At 41.5% G+C, this 22,884-nt stretch overlaps 1 protein-coding gene across 1 annotated transcript in view; it reads right to left on the reverse strand.

Moving 5' to 3' along the window:
- The window catches only part of chico (insulin receptor substrate 1 chico), a 58,660-nt gene that overhangs the window by 15,594 nt on the left and 20,182 nt on the right, over nucleotides 1–22,884 (reverse strand). Inside the window, exons 2-13 of the mRNA XM_074105272.1 lie at nucleotides 22,491–22,674; nucleotides 20,854–20,979; nucleotides 20,288–20,424; nucleotides 18,026–18,133; nucleotides 12,977–13,291; nucleotides 9,274–9,378; nucleotides 8,580–8,688; nucleotides 7,550–7,798; nucleotides 6,738–6,863; nucleotides 5,723–5,882; nucleotides 1,882–2,054; nucleotides 500–739 (exon numbers count right to left, since the gene is read on the reverse strand). Coding sequence (XP_073961373.1) covers nucleotides 500–739; nucleotides 1,882–2,054; nucleotides 5,723–5,882; nucleotides 6,738–6,863; nucleotides 7,550–7,798; nucleotides 8,580–8,688; nucleotides 9,274–9,378; nucleotides 12,977–13,291; nucleotides 18,026–18,133; nucleotides 20,288–20,424; nucleotides 20,854–20,979; nucleotides 22,491–22,674 — 2,032 coding nt within the window. The remainder of the gene's footprint in view (nucleotides 1–499; nucleotides 740–1,881; nucleotides 2,055–5,722; nucleotides 5,883–6,737; nucleotides 6,864–7,549; nucleotides 7,799–8,579; nucleotides 8,689–9,273; nucleotides 9,379–12,976; nucleotides 13,292–18,025; nucleotides 18,134–20,287; nucleotides 20,425–20,853; nucleotides 20,980–22,490; nucleotides 22,675–22,884) is intronic.

The following is a 22,884-nucleotide window of genomic DNA, read 5'->3' on the forward strand; positions in this document are numbered from 1 at the left end:
ATAACTACGTTGCATGTCACTTTCTCACGTTTTAAGCCGTGTTAATATAGAATAGAATTAATAAAAAAAGATTATATTACATAGGCGGCTTTTACCCAATACCTAATGGGGTAACTACAATATTATAATGGCAACACTAGTGTTGACGTTTTATGTTAAGTAATAAGGTTTTGGTGTAGTTTAGTTGCAAGTGTGTGCGTGCCACTGTGTTAGCACGGATTGGTGTAGTTTGACCGGCCTCACTTCGTTGTTCGCAGCGCCCTATCTTTAGTTTATATTTGATCTGAGACTGGGCTAGGAAACGAACCCCGCTCCACACCATTACAAATAACTTACAAGGAAACGTCGGCTATTTGTAAGATTTGTACTTTTGTAACAGAAATACATAATTTTAATTTTTAACCACTGGAAAAATAACATGACATCGTCTTCTTTCTTTAATCTACAAGGCATTTTCATTTATAAACCAAAATTAGCTACTAGTCTAAAAAATACTCACCTCCTCGCGCCTTCCTCGGAGATCTCCCTCAGCGTGGTGAGGGGCTGGTGCATTTCCAGCTCGGGCTCCAACTCGGGCTCGGGCTCGGGCTCCGGCTCGGGTTCGGGCTCGAGCTCGGGCTCGGGCTCGGGCGCGAGTTCCTCCATTGGCAGCGGGAACAGCGCGTCCGGGAACAGCGCGTCCGGGAGCAGCGCACGGCTCTGCGGCGGGGACGCAAGCACTGGCGGCCGCAGGGGGGTCCTGGAACGAGGGGAATCAACCATAGTAAAATAGGAAAAGTATGTAAACTCCGACCGTTTAGCAGACTTAACTGCCTACTCCGGCGCGGACGCTTACGGTTGTCGATGTCTATTTTTAGATTAATTACCTTCCGGCAAATCAATTTAGTACGAAAGTTAACATAAAATTGTCTTACGTCTGTCTAGACAAAGAAAGATTCTATGCCGCCTTATTATTATTATACTAAATTTAAAACAAATATTTATAAATTCGCTGGAGTGGCGATGGCGAACTGTGTACATACTACTCATGTTTACCTACACATAATTATGTAAGTACTATAACTATATTGTTTATAGGTATCTATTATTTTTTCATTTGTCCTTGCACGAAACTATCTACGTATGTACTACTAATTTACAACTATACCTAATACAAAAATACGTAAATACAAGTACGCGAACGTCGCGAACGTAAAAGGTGATCAAGCTCAAGACGAGCGAGCTAAAATCAAAACGTACGGCACCGACGGCAGCGCAGCCTTGACTAGTTGGCTACAGAAAACTGAATCCTCCTTATTATCAGTGTGTGCGTGCGGCGGGTGCGTGCGTAGTGCGTACCGGCGCCAACCGGTGCGCACACATTTAAGCCACGCGATGTACTTTTGTTTCTAGTGAACTTACTTCTCCTATTTTACTATGATTCAACGCTGGTATAATAAGAAATATGCATGGAACACAATTTAAGGTAGGGGATTCAACATTGGTATATTAGGAAATATGCATGAAACAAATTTTAAGATTTTAAGTTTGACAAAAACGGTACAATAGTGACAGGTTGCTAGCCTGTCGCCTACGGTATACCTTAACCTATATCCTTTGTCGCCTCTTACGACATCGACGGAAGAAATGGAGAGATGTAATTTTAACCCGACACCACACGGGGAATCAACATTGGTATAATAGGAAATATGCATGGAACAAATTTTAAGGTCGGGGATTCAACGTTGATATAATAGGAAATATGCATGGAACAAATTTTAAGGTCGGGGATTCAACGTCGATATAATAGGAATATGCATGGAACAAATTTTAAGGTCGGGGATTCAACGTTGGTATAATAGGAAATATGCATGGAACACAATTGAAGGTAGGGGGATGCACCTGGAGCCCAGCCGCATCTCGACGTAGCCTTCGGGCGTGGCGGGCTGGCGCGGCGGGGACAGCCCCAGCGCGCCGGCGCCGGGCCGCATCTCCACGTAGCCGGCGCTGTCTTCGTCCGGCGCGGGACGCGGCCGCAGGAACCCAGACGACGGCGGCGTCCGGGACACTATCACCTGTGCGAGCAATGCCAAGGATTTAGAATGGCATTTACCGTGAGATAGAAAGAGATAGCACAACTTTCTCAGTATCGCGCTGTGGCATCTAATGTTACTACACTTTTTCGCTGCGAAGGCATAAGGGTCTCCCCACATCTATCGACGCAGAATCGGCTTCAGACGACCAAAACACGCTTTACGTCCACACAATATCAACACTCGAACAGCTGCTCGCTAATATATCTTTCAACACTCCGTCCAGACCGAAAAGACATGTGCCACCTATTTCTGTGCCTCTCGGATCTTCTAACTATAGGCGGAACAGTTTTCGTATACGTGCAAGTAGATAATTAAACAACCTTACTAAGGAGCTTGATATTGACGTGTTCAATGTTACCTACCACCCGTAGCTTGAGACGTACTCTGGTGAATTATTATTTTGAGAGCGTGCCTTAGGGCCTTAAGACCTTTTTCTATCGTTAATGCTGTAAATTAATTCAATTTAATCTAAGTATAATACTTCTCTGTCAATTCGTCATTACTTAAGTGTTGATGTTATTAGTATTATTATTACTTTCTTTGTGCCCAAGTGAACTCTGTCCCTGCTATTATTTATACCTACACTGCTATTACCGGCGAGAACCTGTAATTGGCTTTCTGTATCTATTGTTATTTTTAATCTGTATGTTTAAAGCTGTTGGTTCTCCAGAATAAATAAATAAATAAATATGATCGAAAAAGATCTCTCCCCGTCGTTTCGCGTCAGCCGAGCCGATCGACGTCTTTTTCGCTCTTATTTCGTGGACATAGAGTTTTTCGGCTACGTAGGTTAAAACTCGTAGGACGCACTGGTTGACGACTTTCGTTTTTAGGCACTGAGGGATGTGTGACGCCAAGATATGCCGAAGTTTCCGGAAAGCAGCCCAGCCCGGCTGTATTCGCTTATTAGCCTCTTTCTCGAAGCTGTTTCTACGGAGTTGTACAGTCTGACCAAGATATACATACTCAGGCACAACTTTGAGTGTGGCGCCACCGACTGTAACTGGTCTCGGAATGACATGACTGCACGGTGTGGCACGGTGGACGGACGACCTTAAGAGGGTCGCTGGCGGCGGATGGATGCGAGGAGCTGAAGACAGTGTTGTGGCGCGCCATGGAAGAGGCCTATGTCCAGCAGTGGACTGCTGTAGGCTGATGATGATGATGAAAGAGTTTTTGACCTGCTTAAGCCGATTCCAAGTCAATAGATGTGGAGAGACCTTGAAATGGTTATCACTATTCTGCCATGATTCCAAATGAGCTCACTCATTTCGGAGTTGACACATTTCGGCGCGCTCAAAGCTCTAATCTTCTAACCCCCTTATTCATAAACGACAATCAAACCTATTTTAGTTAAAATGCCGCTAAAATTCGTTTGTCCTTATCTGTCACTTCGACATTTGTATTTGTTAGAAAGGGACAAAGCATTTGTTAGTTAACATAGGCTTGTTAAGTTTTATGAATAAGGCTGTAAATCTTTATTCAATGGATGGTGGGTGTGAATATTGGAACCGTGCACGACGGCAGCACCACGTAGCGGTTGCAACTGTGAGGATTTTGGTTGCAACTATAATGAGCGGCAAAACATTTGGCCCTCAAATGTATGCAATAATAGGTAATTTTGTATGGAGAGTGGGCCAAATTTTGTACCGCTGAGTATATTTATGTTGTCAGAAGTGTCAAGCGAGAAAAATCTCATGATATTATACTGTATCAGCACCATCAGCAGTTCTGGACGATGTAGTATTGGCAATTACACATCATTGTTTTCAGTTATATAAGCTATAGAACTTGCTTGTCACGATAACGGAAACAAGGTTGGGTATAGGATCATCATCATCATCATCATCCCAGCCTATATACGTCCCACTGCTGGGCACAGGCCTCCTCTCGGAATGAGAGGGCTTGGGCCGTAGTTCCCACGCGGGCCCAGTGCGGATTGGGAACTTCACACACACCATTGAATTGCTTCGCAGGTTGTGCAGGTTTCCTCACGATGTTTTCCTTCACCGTAAAGCTCGTGGTAAATTTCAAATGTACCTAATTCCGCACATGAATTTCGAAAAACTCAACGAGGTGCGAGCCGGGATTTGAACCCACGATCCTCTGCTTGAGATGCCATAGGTCAAACCACTCAGCCACCACGGCTTGGGTATAGGACACTTTGAAGAAACTGTTATTTTGGAACAGGGGAGTTTTAGGAAACGGATGATATGTCCGGATGTTCCAGAACCTACACGTGTCGGGTTTCGCGACAGCTGCCGAAATGCCATATCAGATGTCCAGCGCAGAACCCGGTTGGGTATTACCGCTACTCGATATCCGTTCATTTCGCAACTAACGTTTGGCAACCTGATTCATTTTGCAAAGTCTAAAACTGTGAATATTTCAGGATTCATTTCAGGGCCATCGTGTAGCACCCTTTAGGTTAGGTTAGTTTTATAAAAATCCTGAAATATTTAAAGTTTCAGAAATATTAAACAGTCGCGAAATGAAAACTTGCGAAATGAATCAGGTTGCCAAACGAAACATTAGTGAACCCCGCTACTCACGGTGGTGGTGGATACCGTTCAGATTGTTTCAGGGTTCATCGTTCAGAGTTGTTGAGTTACTGGGCGAGCAGATGTTGAGCTGATGGCAAATGTAATGAAAAACATTGTATGTCACACTCTTCGACTTCGGGCTCTAATAGTCTCGTTCGTAATTCCTTATTTACCGGCAAACACAATGGGTACGTTCCATTAAACGTCTGTAACGACCGCAACGCTCTATATATCTCTCTAAGGCCCGTGGTCGTCGCGAGCGATCGTTCGACGTCATAGATAACGTCACTGTTGGTGACCGCGTCGCTCCCACGACGCTCACAGAATATCAGTCGATGAAAGAAGAAGTAGAAATTGATGAACTTTTCAAGTTACTATTTCTCATTCGTTTTGTCATGAACGCAACCATAAATGCACGGGAATCCATGTCGAATTAAACTTTACTCCAATACTAAGTATACGAAATATTTACTGTCACAGCACGTTTTCACCATGCCGTCATATTACAAGCATACAGCGCTCAAGATGTGCGTTCCACTAATAACGTTCGCCCACAACGCCCGCGGCCTTTTTTTCGTTAGTGGAACGGCAATGAGGGCTATCGCGAATGAATTCGCCACTAGAGGCGCTAGTGTAGCGTGAGGTCTCCGAAATGTCAAATCTCATAGTTTTTGGGTGAGCTACGCGGGTTTATTTATAATTAGAATAATTTTGTGAATATTTTGCAATATCTGAAATTAATTATGGCAAATATGCGTTCCGGGGCAATGAATGTCTGTGTTTTGAGACAGTTTTGTCTTTCGGAAACCTTTGTCCTCCTTTTTTTCCGAACAAAACGGGGACTATGCAACAATGCGGCATGCTCGATATTTTTATGGTACGGTTTTAAGGTGTATTAAATATGATTTTAATCTAAACTTTGTTTTCACGCCCGTAATAACAGACTTTGAAAGCCATATTTAAAAACCTCACGCAACAGTGCGCCATCTAGTGAGACAAAAAACGATAGCCCTCATTTGAGCGGTCGTGGTCGTTGCGGACGTTAAGTGGAACGTGGTCAATGTATCTATCTACATGTAGGTATTTTAGTGTCGGTTTGGGTACCTTGGCTTGGTGCTTGGGCGGCGGCGGGTGGTGGCTGAAGTCCAGCTCCATGAGGTCGTCGGCGGAGGCGCGCGGCAGCAGCGGCGCGGACGAGGACGCGCGCGCCGCACGCACCGGCAGGGGCGCCGGCGCCGGCGGGGGGCGGTTGCGCGCGCCCACGCTGCGCACACAGACCAAACACAGTCAGACCAAATGTTTGTAAGGCATGCACAGTACAGGCTACAGTGATGACTTGCGGCTGAGACGTGGTGCTTCACTTTAGGTCTTATAAATAATCTCAGTTTCGCTACGGGATCGAAGCGTAAATGAGAAGATAAGTTGTAGAACTATAGAGTGTCCCAAAAAGGAACGCAAGATTTGAAATTGATGAAAAACACATTTTTTTTTCGTTATAATATATTTGTATATAAAATCTTGAAATACATAAAATATGGTTATTTGTGAAATAATACGTGAGGCAAATGTCCTCCTAGGTTTGCGGGCACACACGCACTCTTTTGTCAAAATTTTCTATGACCATTTTGCATAGATGCGGCTGAATTTATCCAATGCAGCGTCGAATTTCCTCTTTTAAAGCATTGCCATTTGAACGGCTTGTTTTTGGACGACCAGTGGAATGAACATCATGAATTGATCCACTCTCCCTGAATTTTGCAACCACTCTGTTCACAGTTGATGAAGTCAAGTCAATATTCCGACCACATTTTGCACGGAATTTTCGAACCGTACACGCCTAACTTCTTATGAAATATTGTTCAATAATAAAAACACGTTAATCTTTCGCATAACCCGCCATTTTTACAAACCCTAAACATTCAGCTGTCAAATCGTACTCTAAGATAAGTACGCACTGTTTTCCAAACCATTTTTTAGAATTAGTGTTTTTCTCTGTAAGTGAATGTTTATATTCTTTTGAGAAAATAAATATCTTAAACCATAAATAATTTTTTTTTAGGGTTGCCAGCACTAAAATACAAAAATCCTTTTTTGGCCCCCGGTATATAGGGTCACATACCTGTACGCGCGCAGCCTTGTGACGTCGGGTCGCGGCGGCGCGGGGCGCGAGCCCACGCTGTAGGCGCGCGGCGGCCGCTCGTCTGCGTCCACGATGTGTGACGTCGCCGGCTCTAGCTGGTACTCGCTGCAAACAACGTCTGAACTAGTATCCGATCGTATTTAATCCAGAATATAATTCACGCCAGATCTTGTGAATCGATCTATAACTGTTATAGAGCAAGAGCTCGCGACGACTAGACCTTTATAATGTAAAAGCTAAAAAGGAGTTGAAATTGAGAAATCCCCCGCCAGACACCTTTAAACTATGTGTGTGTTTTTATTTATATGTTATATACCTATTCCTTTCTTCTCACTGTGCATAAATTACTGTTCGCCTATCTTTAAGTTTTCCTTTCCTAAGCTAACCTAAACTAGCTTGAAAAGATCCCTTTTAGGAATAAGTTCGCCTTTGTACTCTTTTGTTTTGTTGTTTTTTTTTGTATTATTTTTGTGTTTTATGTACAATAAAGTATTTACATACATACATACTATGTTTGAACACCTGACGAAAAATATTAGGAAAGCTATATAAAAAAAACTCATTTTCAGCTTTTATAAAAAAACGAAAGCTTGGCCGTCGCGGGCTCTTGGGTCAATAATTTGTAACACTACTGTACAATCGCCATCAGATATTTCGGAGCGGCCAAGGTGACCAAAAACACCGAAACATGAACGCCTTGAGAATAAAGTGCACGTTCCGATGTTTTTGACCACTTCGACGGCCCCATAATATCTAACGCACAAGACCAAAGACAGAAGTATCATCCTTACCTAAACCGAGGATCAGTGGAAGGCGTCCCACTACACACGGAACCACTAGACGCTGACACTAGGCCATGGTCCAGCGGCGCCATAGGCAGGTACCCGTCGGCCATCATGGCGCCGTAGCTATCCGGCGCCATGGGTAGGTAGCTGTCTGGTGCCATGGGGAGGTAGCCGTCGGCGACGCCGTCGGGGGAAGTCTCTGACGCGCCCATCGAGGACGTCCGCGAGTGCTGGGCTGACTCGCGCGCGAGCTTGCTGCAGGGTTGGGAATAATAGTTGAAGTGAGTTCATCCTTAGAATAGAATATAATAGATAGATAGAGATCTCCGGTAAGCCGTAAAAGCCATCTGAAACTAAAAGCAACAGTTCGATCGAAATAATACAACAAAAGTGGAAGTCATCAGGTGAGATAGGGGTCAATCACGGTCAGTTTTAAGTGTTATTATTAAAAAGAAAGAAAAAACATTTATTCGGGACAATTATTATTATTTAAATGCCTATATAGAGGTGTCCCAATGCTTGGCAAAAGCTTCCCCCATGTCCTCCATTCGACCCGGTCTATATCGAAAATACAAACTGAAATATAGATGCATAGAAAAACCAGAAAAATAAGACCAGTGCTGGGAATCGAACCCAAATCCTCGGCATTCCGTGCCACGTGCTATACCACTACGCCACCACTGGACAGTGATACAGACACGAATTTCTCCTATGCACCACATATCTCAGCTTGTTTGTTTTCTTATTTAGTCACTTAAGCAGCGACACTAGCGACATCTATGGTGTCCTCATCGAGAAACTTTCAGCACCCCATTGGAACTAACCGCTCACCCGGACAAGAGATGTCGTTATTAAGCAATCAAATTAAGATTGCTTTTTCGGAATCTTTTTGTATTTTTTATTTCAATTCCAAATTGTTTTGTTACTTTTACGGTCATCCCGTAAAACCCATAAAAAAAAGTAAGCAGGGATAGTTATGGCGGCGCAACTCGAGAAAATAGAAATGAACATTGGTATGTATGAACGACTCTTTTACCTGAAGAGCTCCCGCGGCCCCATCTCGCAGTAATCAGGCTCCTCTGGTATCCGCGGGGTGCGGTGCCACTCCGCCACTGTATCAGTCTCATCGCGCGACACGTCCAGTCCTGCCAGTTAAAATATCGACGGTCAAAATATCGAACGTGACCTAACCTACTTTCGATATCTTGACCGTAGACTTTCGTCGATTAGATATACTAGCTTTTGCCCGCGGCTCCGCCCGCGCGGTATTCGGTTATCGCGCGCTGTTCCCTCGGGAACTGTGCATTTTTCCGGGATAAAAAGTAGCCTATGTCACTCTCGGGCCCATAAACTATATCTATGCCAAAAATCACGTCGATCCGTCGCTCCGTGACGGCGTGAAAGACGGACAAACATGCAAACACACTTTCGCATTTATAATATTAAGTATGGATTAATTTTCCGATATTCTGATACGTCCCCATTTTGAGCCATAAGGTTCAAATTCAAATAAAAAGAAATAAAAATAGTTTATTAAAAAAAAGTATCCCTTTACAAACAGCTTGCCTGGTCCCACAATAGGCAAAGCCGTCACGTGGCAACCGGGATTCGAATACACAACACTTTACTTAATTTAATGAATACTAAACAAACTTTTTTCGTCTCTCTCAGGTTTCTTGTCAAGCTATTTACCCTGTGTAAGGTGGAATTCATATCATAACACGCTTTACCTTCGATGAGTTCCGTATGCCGCGTCGGCGGCCGGTCCGCCTCGAGCGACGCGCAGGCGCGCGACGGCATGCTGTCGCAACGATTCCTGAACGGGCCCGCTGCGTCTGGAAAAAACCGCGCTGTTTGGACCAACAATTATACAGTGTGGAATCAGCAGAGTAAAGATAGATGCTTAAAAAACAAACAAAAAACCGGCCAAGAGCGTGTCGTACACGCCCGAAATAGGGTTCGGTAGCCATTACGAAAAAATTAAGTAATATTTTTCTAAGGATTTCGTATCTTGTACGGAATATTCCAAGTTTAGATAGGTATATTTTAAACCTTAGGCTGCTATTTACTCTTAAACTAATAATAATTCTCAAGACAACTTAACCGTTGTAGTTTTCCTTGTAAGTTTGATATACTTACTACCATCCTGAATTTATTCAAGGGGACATTTGATTTTAATGAAAATTTGCACTTTAAAGTTGAATATTTTGTAAAAAAATTACTGAATCGAAAAATCGTTTTAACAACCCCCTAATGGTTTTAAAAGACCTATCTAACCATACCCCACACTGCAAGCTTTGATGAGAAAAAAAAACACCCCCACTTTACGTCTATGGGAGGTACCCTAAAAAAACATTGTCTTCCAATTTTTTATTGTACCATTTTGTAGGCATAGGTAACATATATATTCGTGCAAAAATACAGCTTTCTAGCATTGATAGTCCCTGAGCAACGCCGCGGACGGACAGACAGACATGGCGAAACTATAAGGGTTCCGTTTTTGCCATTTTGGCTACGGAACCCTAAAAACGCATTTTATATAGCATTTGAAATGCTATTATTGTGATATTTTTTTATTACTTGTGGCTCTTTTATTTTTAAGCAGCGAGATGTATTAAATAATGTTTTGCCGTCGTATTTTCGTTCGTATTTGTTCGCATTCTCAACTAGCTTACTGACGTTTACTGGTGCTAATTGCAAGATAAATACGCATTTATATGACAAAATACGATGGAAAAACATGATTCAACAGATCCGTAACACTGCAACAACTTATGTTAAGTTGCGTTTACACTCTGTTTACATTACTCTAGTACAATCGTTCCAGTAGCATGACACTGCGGTGCTCGATCGATCTCGTGCAACTCGAAAATCGAAGTTCGTATCGTACCGTCCCTCTCACACTCGTATTAAAGAATGTTAGCGTCAGCGGGACGGCAATATACAAATTTTGCATATCGTTGTATAGGATCTAGTTAGGATTGTAACCTCGTAGTGTATCGCTACTCGAACGATTTTACTAAATTAATGTAAACAGGGATGTTCGTAATATTTTCTGGTTTTTTGTTTATAACCAGCGAGGTAAATTGTGTAATTTCAGTTTTCATCAAAATGACTTAGCCTTTTCCTTGACTTTACCATGCTTCTAAGATGTTATAATAACATGTTGTTCTTGTTTGTCTATTATATTTTTTTCTCTTTCTCCGTCTTTCGACTGGGGCAAAGGAACTAGCTCATGCATACGTATGTATTATAACGTGTGGGCTATACAGAACACCAGCGTTGCTGTACATTACGTGTGCACATATGCTGAGAGGAAGCCTTTTTGGTGCCCTGTCGTGTACCACGTAATTTAGTTTTTATTGATAGTTTTAGTCTTATTTATTACTTTACGGTGGTGGTACTGATGGAACCAAATAAATCTTTCTTTCTTTCTTTCTTATTTGAAAAAAAAAATACTAAAAAATATCTTTGAATGCAGATTAAATTGTTTTTTGGTCTCTCAAGCAGAGGGTTGTGGGGTTAAGTCCCGGTTAGCACCTCTGAGTTTTTGGGATTTCACGAGCGAGATTAGATACATCTGAAATGAGCTAAACTCGTAGAAGGAAAACATTGTTAATAACCTAGGGCAACTTTACTTTCATCACAATAAATTATTTAAAAAAAAATGTTTATAAAAAAAGTGTCGAATTCCAGAATCCTTTAAAGTTTTTTTGAAGATGTCAAAGATAACGTATTGCTTTCTATTTGTTCTACTTGTATCGTATTTCAACGCTTGGTTTCAAATGATAAAAAAAATGCATTATACGAACAAAATACTTATACTAAATGTTACAGTTTGGAAGGGATTATCATGCTTCATAAGAAAATATAAATATAAAACAAATGGCAAATTTAAGCATACAACAACAGCATTTCCTGTACAATGGTACAATATACGAAACAAAGCAAGTTGACAACATACGAAACGAAATTCAAATTCAAAGTTAGTTGGAAAGTTAATAGGTATCTTACACTATATTAAAAACAATAGCAAAAGCGTGCTTTTAGTACTTATTTAACAATAAAATAACGTTAATAATATAACTTAAATTAGTAAGTGATCATAGTTTTAGTAAAAAATACAAAAACACAATATGAAGGCTGTGTTTTTTTTTACTTACAAAGTCACCCAAGCCACTTAAGCGTCGAATCGGAGTGCCGTATACTTGTAGTTATCGAAGTAAAGGAAACTGGTTGTATCCCACAGGAACAGTACGTTTGTTGTGAAATTTCCACATATAATGAACCCCCAGCAACAGTGGAAGGGAAGGGTCTACGTGGGTCGTGCCAACCAATAAGCTATTCGACAGTTACCAATCCAAAAAAACAGCTCTAATAAAAAGCCATTAGGGGTGACGGCACCACTCATGGACAGGAAACAATTATGTTTTTTTTTTCTAAAACCCAAATTTTAAGAAACGTACCCACACTACATTTTTATTACTTTTTTTTTATTTGACTGGAAGGAAAACGAGCAAGTGGGTCTCCTGATGGTAAGAGATAACCACCGTCCATAGAGACCTGTAATACCAGGGGTATTGCAGATGCGTTGCCAACCCAAGATGGGATACCTCAAGTGCCAGTAATTTCACCGGCTGTCTTACTCTCCACGCCGAAACACAAAAGTGCAAGCACTGCTGCTTCACGGCAGGATTAGCGAGCAAGATGGTGGTAGCAATCCGGGCGGACCTTGCACAAGGTCCTACCACCTGCAATCTTACTTATACACTATCCGACATCTGATGGTCATACTGGTAAAGTCTATGTATTGTGGATTATAAGGCATTGTACTTTTGCTGTCCATTACTGGGTACCCTAACATGCCCACCATGATTGGAGCGTGGTATTTTTTTTAAGAGCCTTGGAATAAATCCAAATGGATTCTTTAACAAGTGACGTAGTTCCAGCTTTGCCGAACAAAATCTACCGAAACTGAGTTTTAACATTTCGTTACAACAACATCGCTAGATGGCGTTAGCATCGTGAGGTGCCTTTGACGTTAGTCTCGCTTGGGATTGACTTATTTAGTTAACCAATCCCAAACGTAACACAGACTTCAAAAGGGCCTCATGATACAAACGTCAACTAGCCTGTCAGAAAAATCCTTGGTTAATAAGTGTCAAATAGTCTATAGTATGCACGCACTGGTTACTTAGAGGAGTGTTTCCCCACAAATACCTCTAATTTCCTCAGTTTACACCCAATGTACCTACATTGCGGGATTTTTTTTCCATGAAAGAAACGACAAGTCTAGATCCAAAGCTGAAGCGACAAGGGTACAACTTACTAGCCGTACCAACCGCAACTTATAACGAAACTACAACTACCAAAACTCTTACAACTTGCGTTAGTGCGCTGATGTATGATAGCAAGCATGCATGTAATACATACTCTTTGTATGCGCTGGTGATAATTTGGACAGGCGTGTGCCTGTACTAGCGCGCCGGCACCATTGCGGTTTCTTCGTCGACGTTTCCGTTCCATTGACGGCTTTGCAAGAGGAGTGTCTTGCGGCGCGCTCGATAGTGACTCTATCTACTTCGTCCCCGGTTAAAGGTGCGGAACGAGTCCGTTCGTGGACGATCTTGAGCGGTTCTTGGAAGAGCGGGCAGCCAGTTGGGAGAGAGACGGTTCGATGGTGCTTTATGAGCCGAGGATGATCGGTTTTATCGTTTATTAGTGAGTTATTCGGCGGTTGGTTTTCGGCTGCGGACAAGACATGAGAAGCTACACGTAAAACAGATGGCACCCAACGACACCCGGTGCGATGGTTGATTATATGATTTAAGCGATGGTATTTTTTATAGATACAACTGTTGCAGAATGTGACGAATTCAAAAGGGCAGTGAAGATATCTACGACTTCGTATATTAATGAAAACTTGAAAACCTGATTTTTAGAACTATGATAAATAAAACAGAGCAGTATTACCAAGTTTTCATTTTAATTAATTAGTAAATTTTCTGAAGTTCGCTACTGCGCTAGTGTTATTGAAAACAACGCCATCTCTCGTTCTGGGTGAGCACTACATGCTCTGTACCGATTACAGCATCCCAAAAACCGACTGCAAGTCTTTGACAGTTGATATGGCTGCTGTCTCAAACAACTCATTTTAGGTTTAGTAAATGGCTTAGTTTCTGAGTCATTTAAAAAAATCAAGATATTTTCATTGATTAATAATTTCCAACTGTCATCTTAGTTTTTATGGAAGACAAGTGTTCTTCATCTGCCTTGTTTTTACTATAATTACATTGTGAATTACCACCACCATTTAAAAATACCATCGCTTATGTACACTGTTAAGATAGAAATCTACAAAAACATGGCACAAATAAAATTCCAGTATTTCCCAAACGCAACCACTAATTCGCTTAGGCAATGCAGTAATACATTCATATTGAAAATAACCTCTAGCTAGGAAACCACTTAACAAAGGAGCTCCGCAGAACGATGCTCCGCCAACTACATCTTAAGAATAAAACAATAGTCACTTGTGTCGGGACTAACTTTGCTACACTTATGCCCGGTTCACGTTATTCCAGTAAAATCGTGCCAGTAGAGATACATTGCGGGGACACAATCCGTACGAGTTACACAAAATAGATCGAGCACCGCAGTATCACGCTACTGGCACGCTTTTACTGAAATACTGTGAGCCGGGCATTAGGCCCAGCAAGAACGAGTGGTCAGATTTTACACACCAGGAACTGCAAGTATTTGCTATGCCATGTTTCTGTACCTCCATCATGATGTCATGTCATGAGAATATGTCAATATCCAACACCGATGATCATGCGCGTCACTCGTAATGCATTAGTCATAATGCTCAAAATGCCTTAACACCTAAGTTTAAGCTAAAGAATAAGTTTATGGAGATAATTATTTTACTGAAGAAATCTTTAGTGTGCTTCCATTGCTGACAACGATGTGATTGGTCGATTCTGCGTCTGTTTCAGTGAATGCACCCTTAACCTAAAACCTAAATACACTTAAAGTATTTACAAGCAACGTTAGTAGTCATTAATCTAAGTAATTAAAAAGCTTATTTAACGTCCTATATACTATAACAGGTTAATGTTTTAATTTCAAAATTTACAATAAAATTTTGTGGTGTTATGCTAAAGCAGTTTTTATTTTTTATTGTAAGCCAAAGCGGCAAGGAAGCTTTCACATTTAATTTAGGTTGCACAGAAAACTAGTAATAAATAACCTAACATACAATACTAGTATTAAACAACAGAGTACAAGCCACAATTTTGTTTATCAAATTCGTGTCAAACGTCAAATATATTTATCTGTTAACTTAAAAGTACTTAATCAGGTAAGTATATTTCGTTCGATAACTTGTTAACACAAAACGTTAGAAAGCACTGAAGAAGCGAGGGAATATCGTCGTCTCGCTCACACATAAGAGCATCGAGTAAAGCTGCATTAGAAACCACTCAACATTTTTGAGGCTAACAAAGTTTAAACCAGTAACTAGACTATATATTTACAATGCAGGGTATCAAAGAATAAATCCATTATATTTTAGTGAATGGTCGGGTAAGTTCGATTAAGATTGTTTTTTGGAGTCTTTTTGTATTTTTTATTTCAACTCCAAATTTTGTTACTTTTACGGTCATCCCGTAAAATCCAAATCGAAAATACAAACTGAAATAGATGCACAGAAAAACCAGAACAAGAGAACAGCGCTGGGAATCGAACCCAGGTCCTCAGCATTCCGTCCAGTGGTAGTGTAGCGGTATAGCACGCAGCACGGAATGCTGAGGACCTGGGTTCGATTCCCAGCGCTGGTCTCGTTCTGGTTTTTTTGTGCATTTATGTTTCAGTTTGTATTTTCGATGGGTAAGTTCTACTTGAAGTCTTAAAAAATCTATCAGTAGCTAAAGATTTTAAAATTTAAATATTTCTTGACGTTTTTTTTAATAACTTATACGGTGTCCCACAGCTGGACAAAGGCCTTTGACGTTATATTTAACTGACTATTTTTTATCATTAAGTTAAATTGTGGATTTGTTTTAAAAATAGATATATACTCTTTTGTGTTTTTACCGGATTCTTCTCGAGGTTTTTCCGAACCGGTGGTAGATTTTTGGCCTATATTAAATAATGATATTTTGACTTTGACCATTTGGTTCTCTGTCGAACTTCGCCAACCACGTTAACGATTCCAATACCCCGTATTTTTATGACAACGAGTATAATCTACAAAAGATAAAGGGGGCCGACTTTTAAAAACACATCTCTGAAACACAAGTACCATATCAAATAAATGGTGTAAATCTGTGTAATGCTTCAATACTACCGCTTAGATTAAAATTTTAGCTACTTACTAGTGAAAATGAACTAGAATTAAGTCCACGCGCATTTAAAATTCATCGCAGAATTTAACCAATTTCGAATGGTTTTATCACAAATATGATTTTAAATTCGACCCCAGTTCAGTTACGTGTTAGCCACAATTTGCCGAATATTTTTTAATGCGATACGAAGGGTCGTATTAGCACAACAGAGGTCGCTATTGGGCGTTGACTTTAATGACAAAACAATAATAAATCTATAATTACAAGCCCAGTTTAGACAATCAATAAAAATCCTACAAATTGCATACAATTGAACAATCGAGCGCCGCAATGAGGGTTTCATGACAGGCAAAAATGTCGCTAGATGGCGTTAGTATCAGGGCCCTTTTGACGTTACAGTCTGGTTTGCGATTAGCTCATTTAGCTAACCAATCACAACGTGAAGTGAATGTAAAAGTTGTCAAACAAATCTCAGCATTTAGCCTGTCACATCATTGAATGCACTATTTTTCTTGCGGGTCTAAACTGGGCTTTAGACCCAGTAGCGACCTCTAGCGATCACGCGTTAAGTTGGACATGGCGCTTGCATAGTTGCCGCAGTGATTCAAATTGACATAGTATCTCGCTCACACATACCGAGGGAGAGCAAGACAAGCTGTCTACTAAGTGTTTGTAGCACAAATTGCGATCCGCATTAGAATCTAAGACACGATGAAGATGGATCAGTGGCTTTAGCTCCAACAATAATAGAATGAATGAAAAAAAGAGATGAAGAAAGCTTTTAAACAGCCGTATATTTTTTTCTTTTATGTAGGACCGTACGAACTACATATTCGTCCTTAAGACGGTTAGTATTGCTTAACTATTAACCGTTTCAACTGATATAATTTGTATCTTTTGAATATTATTGTTTTGCTTTGTCTTTAGGTAAATTGTGATCTGATTTTTAATTAAAATAAAAACGTTTTGCCAGGATCCTTGTTAAATTCGTCTGTCCAAAAGCGCTGGAGTATTAAAAACATTTAAATAGGCTTTACGGCCTACTTACTGAAGTGACGTTTATATTTTAAATACTTCATTTTAAAATACGACTTATTGGCGGATTTGTGGTCAGAAAAACGTATGACTCTTGCGTATGTCGTCCAGCCCGTGCTTTATGCCCTTAAAGCCTTGTATGCCCATGCAAGTGAAAATTCGTGTCCATTACATTAAGGGGTCATGAAGCGTACGGTCAAGGAGTTTAATTCATTGGCCACCATGGAACCATTTCACAGTAAACGTCTTAGTGACATCGCATTAATTAACAAGGAAAGTCGTAATGAGTTTTCTTTTGAAAAGGCTTTATCGTGACCTATGAATTAAATTCCTAGACTGTACACACATTGTTAGCAGCGGGTCGGGAGCGGGTCGGGTCAGGAGTGCGGCGGGTCTGTTTACGCGGCTGTATATGAACAAAATCACACCGACGTCGGGCGCGTAGCGGGTCGCACGAGCGCCATTGGTGTGATACTTTTTTTTAAAGTAACGGGACACTTGACACCAATTAATATAGTCCCAAAGTAAGCAAAACTTGTTACGGGTACTAAGCGGATAAACATACTTAAATAGATAAGATACATATGTTGTTAAATACAATACATATTCAACTCCCAAAACCCGAGAACAGACATTCGTTTTCATACAAATATCTCCCCGGACCGAGGATCCCCGCTGAGGAACCTGGAACCCCGGACCCGGGGGTTCTCTAAATACTGGGCTATATTATCGTCAGATGTTGTTCATATACAGCCACGTAAATGGGCCTGACGTACTCGACCCGCTGCAATCCTATGTGGTTCACGTTTGACCGAAGAGATAGAAAGCTGCCAGCAAGGGGAGCAAGTTTATAAACGATCGATTGAAACCGCAATATAATACAAGCACATTTCTTTAAAGTATAAAGCCCAACGCACGCAGACGACGGGTGCGGGTCGTGCGCGGGCCGGCGACGGGCGTATTAACATGGCGGTTATATGCACGCACGACCCGACCCGACCCGCGCCCGCCGTTGGTGAGTGTCGGGCTGAAAGGGTTTATCACTGCGGCCCCTATAAGCAGGTGAAGCATCCTAGCCCGTCGCGTAAGGTGCATTTACCGTTTCTTGGTGTGAGAGGCGCTATGGCGGCTGCCGAGTCGTCTATGGAGTAAGTTGTTGTTGAACACACGCATTGTCTAATGCATGAGCCAACACACAGGCCTTTCTCTGCAATAGATTTGTGCCAATTTATACCTTACATCTTGGTCATAAAAAAAAAACAACACCAATAGGCTAGTTGTCCTAAAAAAAAACTTATTGAGTAGTTCGTCAGTTGAATTATCAAAAAGCGTCGGACACGTATTTTTTCTTTTGTTAATTAAACAAAAAATTATAAAGATACAGCCAGTAGAGATGGGCCGAATGTGGTTTGAACCGAATACGAACTTCAAAAAAAAAATCGTCCGTACTTCGGTTCAATGACCTGCCTCTAATAAATTTTCAATAAGAGTAGGTAGATAAATAAGAAGGGATTGTTAAATTTAATTGTTGCAAACACCCTTAAAAATAAGTTACTTAATGTACTGAATTCGCGGTGGTGAAAATAGACGTGAAAAAATACTTCCGACTACATCCTCTTTTTTGAAGTCGGTTAAAAATAACGAGCACATAAGAAAGTTTTAGATGACAAACGTCACATAAGTAGTGTTGTGTGACAATGCTCTACGAAGCCGAAATTAGCCGAGTCTCTTTCCAAAGACCGATGTGCAATCTTGGCCGGGTACTGTATTATGAGAATGAAAATCAAACTACATTTTGCTGCCACACTAATCAACGGATATCTGTTAATTCCTATATAGGAAAAGGATTTTTCAGTAGAAATTTTGTATCTAAATAAAGACATTGAACAAGATGTAAGGATTTGTTTCTCATGGTAGGACAGGATTTTGCAGTTTTCTAGGCGAGTGTACACAAACAATGCTGCAACATGGTTTACTGAGGTAAGGTTGTACTACGGTTGCAGTTTACGACCGTTTACTTACTCGTATTTAAGGCTAGGTTAGTCACATTGTGGTAAAAACTTAAGCGGAAGCGCACTAACTACAGGTAAATAACTTATTTGCGGCAAAAACCCTTAAACAAAATAAGCTACAAGAGCATAGTTATACAATTTAAAAATATTTTAAAATTTAGATTAACACCCTGTTTCACTATCCATTGATTATATTTATTTGACGGATAAATGTGACGCCGTCTCTGTTTGTTTTCTTCGAATAGACAGAGACGGCATCACATTTATTCGTCAAAGAAAATTTAACAATGGGTGATGAAACAGCCCCTAAACTTAACTATTTTACACATAATTTTCCAAAACTCAATTTTAACCTACTGCGGAATATAATTCAAGGGCTGATCTAGCTTTGTAGCTAGGGGGGGGGGCGTCAGATTCAAATATTTTTTTCGCATTGTAATTAAAATTCACTTCTCCATTATTAAAATCAAAGAGTTCAGAAAAGTATATATTCCTAGAGCCAAGTGCAGGGCCCAGGGGGGTCATGAACCCCATGACTCCCCCCCCTACCCCAGTAGATCCGCCCTTGTGTCAATACTTGTAACGCTCCACCCGTCAAAAGTGATTTGCAACACTATCTGTCAGCGCGCCTAGGACTGCAAATTTACAAGACGCGACAAATATTGTTAAAGTTGCATACACAGCGGAGCCGCGCAGCTGTGGACTTGTAAGCACTCAATTGAATACAGCAATGAATACAACTTGCACGATATTTCTCGCAAGAAAACATTATTTTTAAATATCAACTAAAGGCAAACAAAAGTACTTAATAGTTCCGCTTCCGTCATTAATTTTACTTCTAACCCGCAACCATCAAGAAATCCTTACTCTAAACCTTAGCTACATTATTCGGGAACGGACCGACTAGTTTCGGCATTTTCGTAAGACCATCTTCAGGAATTTGTTTAAGAAAGACCGAAATTATTCGGACTGTTCATGACATATCGTGCCTATGACACAGTAGAACCCGATCCAGGTGGCAAGACAAACTGGGAAGTGCGGTCCGAACATTCGCGATCATACATTTCAAGCCATAATAAATGTTTGTCGTAATGATAATTCGCCATAACTCTTTTTCTCTAAAGCCATAAATTTTCAACAACTAAAATGGCCATCAAGAACTCTATAGGTTTGTTTAGGTTTATTTAATAACAATCAGGAAAATTTTAACACTTGAAAACTTTTAAGAAAAAAAGTGTTATGACAAACGATCATTATGGCAATCGTTACATTATGACTTTTAATATGTATGGATTACAATACGTTCGCCAAGTTCTAAGGACCCAGTGCTGTTAGTTTATAGAACTTACCGTTCGACAAGCCAGCCCGCCCGTGGCTGTCTGAGAACGTCTGCCGTCGCGCGGGCAGCGGGTTCGTGCCGTCTCCCTTCGGCATCGTGATGTGATCCCGCTCGTTCTCTGTCTCCTTCGCACAGTTCCTCATTGCGCTGTGAGGCAGAGGGTATGGTTAGGGACAATAATAACAGGGTGTAAAATTAAAAAAAAAAGTGGAGATTTACAATGCCAATTTTGTCTTGGTTCGTTAGTCTAACACCTAGTAGCATGATAAATGGTTGTGTTGCTCCGAGGATAAACTCTGGTTAGGTTCGAAACGCGTCAGTGTAGTATGGTAATGGTGTGACTTATCTGTGTTCTTACAGCGTGGAGGTGGAGGAACTGCATGAGCGCAGATTTGTTGCAATATATACTTAGCTATCATAAAGGTGAGCAATGTATAATAGTTTATAGTTCATTGAAGAAAAGGAATCGTAATCACGATCCAGAACCCGCATCAAATATTACATCTAACGTAACCGCGAATCATCAAAAACTGTTGTATGTAGACGATTTAACAGCGGAGTTGGTCACCGACTCACTGGTAGATGGTGGAGTGCATGCTTTGCGCGATGTTGGCGTCGTCGGAGTGCATCCACAGCTCTCCGGCGCCCGTCGCTGTCTGCCGCCCCACCTCCATGTAGAAGAAGCATTCCGAGTCGCCGCATCTGGAACATAGATCGTCGCTCGTCGTCATCACTATTGTACCAACCGAAAGACGCTCATAGGCGTCCTGTGGGTCAATTCCAGGGTAGGCAGCTGCTAGTTTGCGCCTGCAGCAGCGCGGAGCCAGCACTAGCAACAGCGTTCACAGCTGGACATTGGTTTTACATTACGAAGCTAGCAGGGCGAGTCTAGACCGTCTAGCATCTAGGCGCTGCTAGCACCTTATTTTGAAAATAGCCTTCTCTAAGCACGGATCTCCAGGACTACCGAATAAGTGCTACCCTGAGATGTTCCTTCAATCATGCGAGAGGCTTGCCGACACTTCATCAGCTTCAGAATATATAGACCGTAGTACGTTTTTATTAAAATTCGATCGAAGTCAGACAACTAAATAGAACACGGTTTACTACTACATGTTTTGTTCACGCCAGCAGCTCATTGGGACCTTTTCCTAAGTCTGCCGCAAGATGGCTAAGTGATGTAGATTGCCTGTTGCAGACAAAGCACGGTATGTGATGTACTGGCCCGAGCATGCAGTTTGCCAGACGGGTGCAAGCGACGGCACGGCACCCTTTTATTACTAAACATAGGTTATTTCGACTCCTGGAAGTAATCTGTGGTTAGAAACGACTTCACTTACGTACAAACTAAAACTCCTTTATTGAATCCGGATTTTTTTAGCGCTTATAAATTTGCCTGTAGCGAGGGCTTCGTCCAGGTTGGTTCGGTACACGAGGTACTGAAGTACTGTTGTCATAACGAATCTGTGCGTCACTTCGACATTAAAACCGGCCTACGCTCAGCGCTCGACCGAATGTGACTGAATATATCCGATCCAATCCGATGTGACTGAACGAAAGCGAAGTGATTGCTGAATCGCCAATCGTGGGCCGCTCGATCATTGGATCGAGCTGAGGTTGCGCAGTGTTAGTACTCCCTGGAGTCGATAAGATTTGAAAGGAGCCAAAGGAGGATACGTCTTACGAATCAGCTTGAGGATCAGACTCTTTTGATCACAGGCCCTATTGTCTGACTTGGAATCACAATCGTTTTCACTACTTCTCACTGTCACACGGCATAACACAAGAGTAGAAAGAGATGGTGAAAGCGTTTTAAACTTTCGTGATTTTTCACTCATAGTCAATGGGGTGACAAATCAAAATCAAAACGACCGAGTGCGGGTAAGTTCGTGATACGAGTGCCGGTACTATTTGTGATCAACTGCGGGTAGTTCGAGGGACTCGCGCTGCTAGGCAGACTTGACAACCCACACTTCAGTCTGCTCGCGTCCACGGCCACTTTAATGTGGTCGAAACGTCGAGGTAAATATTACTCGTGTGTTTTAGCGTGATAAGTCCTGTTTGTGGTATTTTGACTTGGTGAAAGCGATCGCGAACTTTAGTGGGTTAGACAATACGGCCTCGGGATTCACCCATCACATAAAATTTACTCGCTTACAGTGTGGATTGGTGAGATGCTATGACAATACTTCCTAATCTTCAGCGTTTCTTACCTCCTAATATTCTTCAGCGAATACTCCACCCGCTCAGGGATGCCGAGGTCGCTGATGACGTTGTTGTGGCTCTTGATCTTGACAAGCGTCAGCGTCTTGTCAGTCAGGCACAGGTTGTACAGCCCCTGTATGTTCTTTGACGCGCCCAGGCCTTTCTTCTGGACGTTCACTTGCCATACGTGCTCTGGAATAGAGGATATATTGTCGGTGAGAGGGGAGCGTGAGACAGTAAAAAGTAAATTAAGTAAGTTAGAGCTGATTGTTTACTTTGTTTCACTGCGCATAATTAATTATCTTAATTCTTAACTTTTAAAAATTAACTTCATTTGACCTTTGCAGGTGGTAGGACCTTGTGCAAGGTCCGCCCGGATTGCAACCACCATCTTGCTCGCTA

The sequence above is a fragment of the Choristoneura fumiferana genome, chromosome 23 (assembly GCF_025370935.1).
Source record: "Choristoneura fumiferana chromosome 23, NRCan_CFum_1, whole genome shotgun sequence".
NCBI lineage: Eukaryota > Metazoa > Arthropoda > Insecta > Lepidoptera > Tortricidae > Choristoneura > Choristoneura fumiferana.